Source organism: Berghia stephanieae, chromosome 3, assembly GCF_034508935.2.
Source record: "Berghia stephanieae isolate SIO BIC M18660-M18661 chromosome 3, UCSD_Bste_1.3, whole genome shotgun sequence".
In the NCBI taxonomy this organism is placed as follows: Eukaryota; Metazoa; Mollusca; class Gastropoda; order Nudibranchia; family Aeolidiidae; genus Berghia; species Berghia stephanieae.
This window is the reverse complement of record NC_088362.1, coordinates 29,788,295-29,795,776: the sequence shown is the minus strand read 5'-3', so window position 1 is coordinate 29,795,776 and position 7,482 is coordinate 29,788,295. Positions and strand designations below refer to the sequence as shown.

General features: G+C 46.1%; 2 protein-coding genes across 2 annotated transcripts in view; both read left to right on the top strand.

Moving 5' to 3' along the window:
• Positions 1-7,482, top strand: part of LOC144969195 (uncharacterized) — a 93,537-nt gene that overhangs the window by 10,313 nt on the left and 75,742 nt on the right. The gene's annotated exons all lie outside the window — the stretch shown is intronic.
• Positions 351-7,482, top strand: part of LOC144969513 (uncharacterized) — a 22,710-nt gene continuing 15,578 nt past the window's right edge. The window contains exons 1-2 of the mRNA XM_078908643.1: positions 351-449; positions 5,512-5,817. Coding sequence (XP_078764769.1) covers positions 413-449; positions 5,512-5,817 — 343 coding nt within the window. The 5' untranslated portion in view covers positions 351-412. The remainder of the gene's footprint in view (positions 450-5,511; positions 5,818-7,482) is intronic.

The following is a 7,482-nucleotide window of genomic DNA, read 5'->3' as shown; positions in this document are numbered from 1 at the left end:
GCAATACCACTAACTGTGCTCAAAGCGCTTTACAAGGGCCCTGGTCAACAGCAACATTTAACATGTAGGACGGGACATGAGGCCAGTTAGGCGATATTACAATTTGTCGGACAAAGATACGCTGTTAGCGGCCAGGTTCTCATTTTAAAAACCTGAGTACGGTGAGAGAATGTGATTAAAGAGCTTTTTTCCAAGGACTCAACTATGCGCCGAGCGCGAGGCTCAAACCCAGGACCTTCCGATCCAAAGCGAGTGTCATACCACTAGACCACATAGCCGCACAAATCAGATGTATTATTGTATGACCAAGGAAACTTAGTTATAATAACAAACCTGCCTTAATGGTCCACAGATAATATGAAAGTCAACACTGAATCGCTGTTGTGGAAAAGGATTGCTTGGGTCCTGGCTCATGAATGTCTTCATTTGTCTGCCAGCATGTAACTCACGTACGTAAACTATGATTGTCGTCGCCGTCCGCCGTCGTCGTCGTCGTCATCATCATCATCATCATGTTAATAATGATGATGATGATGATAATGATGATAATGATGATGATGATGATGATGATGATGATGATGATGATGATGATGATGATGATGATGACGATGATGATGATGATGATGATGATGATGATGTAATAATAATAATAACAAATTCCAGTCAATGCTATTCATGTTATGCTTGTAGGCAAAATACTCATAATATCCGCCAGCCAATTTAACCATACCAACACACAAAACTGTGTGTCACCTTGAAGTTTGTAGTAATTTATTTGATATGTCATATCACTAAACAGGCTAATTAAAAATAATAACAAAGAGCTGATTGACGTCATCTTCATTTCTTCTATATCATTGTAAGTGAGCATTTTTATTTTGAATTGATTCGATAATGTCCGACGTGAGCTTATTTGCAGGTCTGATACCCAGTTTCTTATGGGCTCATTGTTGTCATGGGCATCTGAAAAAAATGGCACAAATTAATGTCCATTACAACAATGTTAAACGAGGCCATAGGTGGGTTCGGATGTCAGATTGCTTTTAATGATTCTACTATTTACTACTACTACTACACTACTACTACACTACTACTACTACTACTACTACTACTACTACTACTACTACTACTACTACTACTACTACTACTACTATACTTCTTCTTCTTCTTCTTCTTCTTTTTTCTCTTCTTCTACTACTACAAACTACTACTACTACTTCTACTACTACTACTACTACTACTACTACTACTACTACTACTACTACTACTACTACTACTACTACTATTACTACTACTACTACTACTATTACTACTACTAATTTAGAGGCCAAAATAGATCGAATTTCTGTCTTTTAATAGTCATTAACTACATCTCTAATCAAGATAAAAACGAAGTTTATAATCAGTATTAAAAGCGAATCCATAAGATAATGTTGGGGAAACCATATCAAACTATCTAAAATAAAAACTAAATCACACTATTCTCAGCAAGCGTCATTCGGAATGGAAGACATTCAGAGCCAGACCCAAGCAATCCTTTTCCACATCGGCGATTCAGTGTTGACTTTCATATTATCTGTGGATCATTAAGTCAAGTTTGTTATTACTCTCCCCTCTCTCTCTCTCTCTCTCTCTCTCTCTCTCTCTCTCCTCTCTCTCTCTCTGTGGCATATCACTTGGACGTAGCCTCCCACACAGTCCTTCGGAAGAAGTCTCTGTCTTATGCCCATCTGCCACATTCCGTCACGCCGTTGTTGAGCCATTCCTGTATATCCTGTTGCCATCTTCTTTGTGGTCTTCCTCTGCCTCTTTTGCCCTCCGCCCCCCCTCGTGGATCTTTACCTTGCAGTTGGTGAGGGGGCTTGAGGCACACGGGAGGGCAAAGGTGTAAATCCCGGTCGACCGTCACGAGACCATCCCGGGTATCGAGCCAACGAGCCACATGAGCTGCTCGCCCCGGTGTGTGACTAAATTTGATCCAAACCCGGTGCCCGAATAGCAGCCCTATCCCGGGCGCCACACCATTGTCCTTATGTCGAGTCCCAAACAGTCCGTCAATGGCGAAGCGGTCTGCCGCCTAGCCAAATAATACCGCGTTCGTGTCGCCCGGGTCGTCGGCACGTCCGAGAAAAAAGCAAACGTCCCATGCATCAATCGATCCGCGGCCTGCCGATTGGAAAATGCGACGGCGGGATGGCGAACTGACGCGTATATTGTCCCTGAACGTCGAGAGCCAGAGTATGACAAAAAAACGAGCTTTTATCAAAGCTACTGGCCGTTCATTGCGTTGATATCCTCCTTTTACAGGAGACCCACCTTTATTCAGGCGCGCAATCTTCCCGATTCCAGATCCCAGGCTATACGGTGGTCCAACGCGAGGACACTTCGAGGCTCAATGGAGGGGTTAGCGTTTACGCTAAAGAGCCATCGAAGGTAAGGGTCATTGAGAGCGTAACGGACAGCAATGGGGTGAACCGAATTTCCGTGGAAGTAGGTGGACTGTGTTTGCATAATATTTACAAACCACCTAGAGCGACTTGGACTACACCACCGGTACCGGTGGTTAGCCATCCTTCAATCTGTATGGGAGACTTTAATAGTCACCATCACGAATGGGGCTACCGAGACTGCAACGAGGCAGGAAGACAACTCCGCTCATGGATGGACTGTAATGATCTACACCTAGTGTACGATCCTACAGCCAAGGGTACCTTCCGGGGTACCGCCATAAGAAGGAGTATACTCCAGACCTCACCTCGTAACGAAAGGCGCGAACGGTGAACCGTTGCAGGTGAAGCGGACAGTCCTCGGGACTTTCCGCATAGCCAGCACAGGCCGGTTCTTGTCACAGCTGGGGTGACAATACCGAGGGTGCAGTCTCTCCCACTTTGCAGATGGAATTTCAGGAAGGCTGACTGGGAGGAATTCAGTTCCTATATCGAGCAGGTCTGCCCTGCCATTCCTCCCAAGTCCAAGAATATAACCAGATTTAGTAGGCTACTGGTTTAAGAGCGCTCAACGCTCTATTCCACGGGGCAAACGGAAATTCTACACCCCTTGCTGGACAGCAGAGTCGGAAGAGCTGTACCGAGAGTACCAGCAGACCCAGTCCCAGGACACAGCCGATAGACTACTCCAGTCTCTGGCAGAGGGAAGGAAGCAACGGTGGCAGGAGACCGTGGAAAGTCTCGACTTTACACACTCCAGCCGCCACGCTTGGCGTTTGATAAAGAAATTGGACCCAGATCGGAATTTCGCGAAGGCTGCACCGGAATGCGAGGCAGACACAATTGCCAAGAATATTAAGAACCGTAGCAAGCGGGTCCCTAATCAGGCTTTTGAGCGCGGTGTCCGCAAGGCGTACCGTACGATTTTGGACTCGCTACCTGCGGAGGAGTCGGACTGGACGGCCCCGTTCAGTCCCCGAGAAGTGGGTGCAGCCATTAGCGAAGTGAAGAACGGCAAAGCAGCTGGGATAGATGGTGTATATCCCGATATGGTGACGCATCTGGGCCCCAGGGCACGGGCCTGGCTAGCAGAGGCAATGTCTGACATCCTTGCAAACGGAAAGCTTCCACAAGTGTGGAAGCATGCGAAGATAGTTGCCATCCTGAAGCCAGGGAAGCCGGCGAAGGAGGCAGACAGTTACAGACCCATATCGCTGCTGAGCTGTCTTTACAAATTGTTGGAGCGTGTTCTATTAAACCGATGGGGGCCGGTCCTAGACGCTGCCCTGCCACCTGAGCAGGCAGGCTTCAGGGAAGGGAGGTGCACCACGGAGCAGGTCATTGCCCTTACAGAGCATATTGAGCACGGGTTCGAGAGAAAACAGCAAACAGGTGCTGTGTTTATAGACCTATCAGCGGCGTACGATACGGTCTGGTGCGATGGGTTAATGCTCAAACTAGCAAAAATCATAAGGTGCAAAAAGACCTTGAAGTTGTTCTCTTCGATCTTAGGGGAAAGGCAATTCCACGTCGCGCTGGAGACGTCACGAGCAAAGTTAGGAAATTGAAGAATGGGGTCCCTCAGGGGTCGGTACTTGCGCCAATGCTGTTTAACGTTTACATTAGCGATATGCCGAACACTTCATCCTGAGGCTGGGATACGCAGACGACTGGGCACTCGTTACTCAGAGTAAAGTGTGGACCCGTCTCGAGAGCGTACTCAGCGAGGACGTCACCAGACTCAAATCCTACTTTGACAAGTGGTACCTGAAGATGAACACTTCAAAAACCGTGGCCACTGCATTTCACTTATGCAGTGGTTGGCACACCCGTAAACTGAATATCCTAGTCGGGGACCAGCCACTCCCATATGAGCCGCGTCCAAAATACCTAGGGGTGACGCTGGACCGCAGCCTTACCTATCGGGTTCATCTCGAAGGGGTTGCCCGGAAGATAGAGAAGCGGAATAGTCTTCTGAGGAAGCTGGCGGGATCGACTTGGGGCGCTAGCCAAGCGCTCTTGAGAACATCCGCCCTGGCACTATGCTATTCCACCGCGGAGTATTGCGCTCCAGTGTGGGTAGAAGCAGAAACGTTGAGAAGGTGGATGTAAAACTTCGCAAGTCGATGCACATAGTGTCGGGAACGCTAGCAACAACCCCTAGAGAATGGGGCCCGGTGATGGCAGCGATCCAGCCCCCCGATGTCCGGAGGGAGACCATTACGGGAAACTGGCTGAGTAAGATCAAAGAGAGAGGGAATGGGGATACCCCTCTCATGCGCATAATGAACGGTGCCCCCGTTTCGAGCCGAAATAAGTCCCGGCAACCCTTGTACGCAGAATCCCTGACTACGGACAGAGCTGCACATACGAGATGGAAGTCGGTTTGGACGAATTCAATCCCTCGTGGGGGCGGGGACCTACACTCCTCTAAGCTTGGTGAGAAGTTGCCAGGCTTTGATACCAGTAAGAGGAGACACTGGGTAGCTGCGAATCGGCTTCGGTCGAGGAGCTGCCTAACGGCCGGTGCGTTACATCAGTGGGGTCTAACTTCCTGTCCTTTATGTCCACGCTGTGGGCAAGAACCCGAAACGGCAGAGCATCTAGTCGAAAGGTGTGTTGTGACGATGCTACCGGGCGGGTTCGCGACGGTGCACGAATGCGGACCGGACTTTGCTGATTGGGTCGATCGTCATAACATAATAGTGTGAACCATAAGAAGCTGCTGCCCTCCGCCATGCCCTCCAGTACATCTCTCTCTCTCTCTCTAGTGTGTCGTGTCTTTTCAGGTGCCCAAAGTAATAGAGTTTCAGCTTTTTTATCTTTCTCATTAGCAGGGACTTTTTTAGTCCTAGTGTTTTCATGGTGTTTGCATTGCTTTCTTTGTTATTACTACTAAACCATAATCTCCAACGTCGTGTCCGACATGGAACATCGACTGACGACTGACGTAAATTTTTTAGGAATTGTAAAATGTAGACCATTTCCTTGGACCGCTAAATACTTATCAAGATCATGAAACACTATCTTTGGCTTTATTTATTTATTTATTCCAAAATTTCAGTTCCCTTCGCCTCACTCCCCATCATCCGAGATGATAACAGAGGTACCATTTTTGACAACAACACTAACATCTCGATGTGGAAAGGAAGGCTTATGGCATTCAAGTGCGAACTGCAAGGATCGCCTGATAAGGTCAAGAAATTAAAACTTATTTGCATGGAAAAGTTTGAAAAGCAATCCGTTACGGATTTCTCTTTAGTTGTAAACATCGACCCGGATTATACAATGCACGGGCAGCATTGCGAATGCGTATCCACTCTAACGAATAACATAACCGAGCTTTGGAAAATAACGATGAATTATACAGGTAAGTATTCTATTTTTTAAAATAGCTTTTTTAATATAGCGCAATATCCATAACACATGCTCAAAGCGCTTTACAAGAGGTCCCTGGCCAACAGCAACATTTAACATGTAGTACATGACGCCAGTTAGGCGGTATTACATTCTTTTTCGGACAGAGGCAACGCTGTTAACGGTCAGTTACTCATTTTATACCTGAGTATGGTGAGAGAATGTGAGTAAAGAGCCTTCTCCAAGGACTCAACTATGCGCCGAGCGAGGCTCGAACCCAGGATTTCGATCCCAAAGCGAGTGTCATTCCTCAAGACCACATAGCCGCGCTATTGGATCTCTTTCAACTTTCACAAAGAGTTTAACAGATAGGCGACGGTTTGAGGTCATAAAAATATTATATTGTTGGACATTTTTCTTAATTCATCGGAAAATAAGGAGTATTAAACAAGCAGGGGGCAGTTTGGCTCAGCGGTACGGTCTTTGCTTTTCGTACCCAAAAAGGTACCGAGTTCGACCTCCGCCTACTCGTTGCGTGGCCTTGAGCAAGTCACCTCACCCTAGCTCACTTTGCGGTGCTGCACTGCGGCTTACGCCTGGGTTATTCCAGTCTTCCCTTGGAAGAGACCCTAAAGACAAATTTCCCCTTGGGGATGAGGAAAGGGAATTTTTATTTTTTTATTAAAAACTTTTAAAAATATATCTACAATTTGTCTAGATTTGCGATGGTGCTTTATCGATGGAACGTCCTCATGTCATTATATTCAGACCGATCGAAGCATATATTGTTAACTTATAGATGCTATGTGCTTGACTAAGAAAGTCACAACATTACCATCCGGACATTTAACGGACCAACACACAAAAATATGTGTAACCTTGGTTAATGCAGTTTTGTGAGAATTCCTCAAAAATAATGGATGTCAAAAAAAAAAAAAAGCCAAAAAAAAAAAAAAAAAAAACAACACAAAGACCTGAATGATGTCAACTTCGTTCTATCTATAGATAGTATGCAGATGACGTCACTCAGGCCTTTGTTATTGTTTTTGCCATCCGCGTTTGTGAGTTGTTCTCACTAAACTGTATTAACCAGACTATAAAAGTTCATGGTTACACAGAGTTTGTGTGTTGGTCCGTTATACTTCCGGATGGCAATGTTGTGAACTCCTTGGCCAAGCGCATTCTATCTATAGCCTGACACTAAAACCTGTTTTTTTTTTTTTACGCCATTTAGGTTAGTGTATAAGTGAGCTGGGGTTATTTGCGTTCAAGTAAACAAATGATCTAATTGTAAATATAAAAAATAGAAATAAAATAAAGATCCTTTATCTATCCACAAGGGTAAATTTGTGTTTAGGATCTATTCCATGGGAAGACTGGAATATCCCAGGCGTCAGCCGCAGTGCAGCGCGCAAAGTGAGCTAAGACGAGGTGACCTACTCAAGGCCCGGCAACGAGGCAGGTAGTCGGACTCGGTACCTTTTGGGTACAAAGCAAAGACCGTACCGCCGAGCTACGCTGCCCCATTAGTTGTACTATTGAATTATTAATAAGGCGTCGCAGTCCTAATGGCGCTTGCCGTGAACTGTTTTTTTGTTCAAGTGGATCTAACGATTTCTATAGAGATGGTTCTCCATTTCTCTCTGTCCTGTGCCAGTAGTTTTAGTTGAGAGAGGTC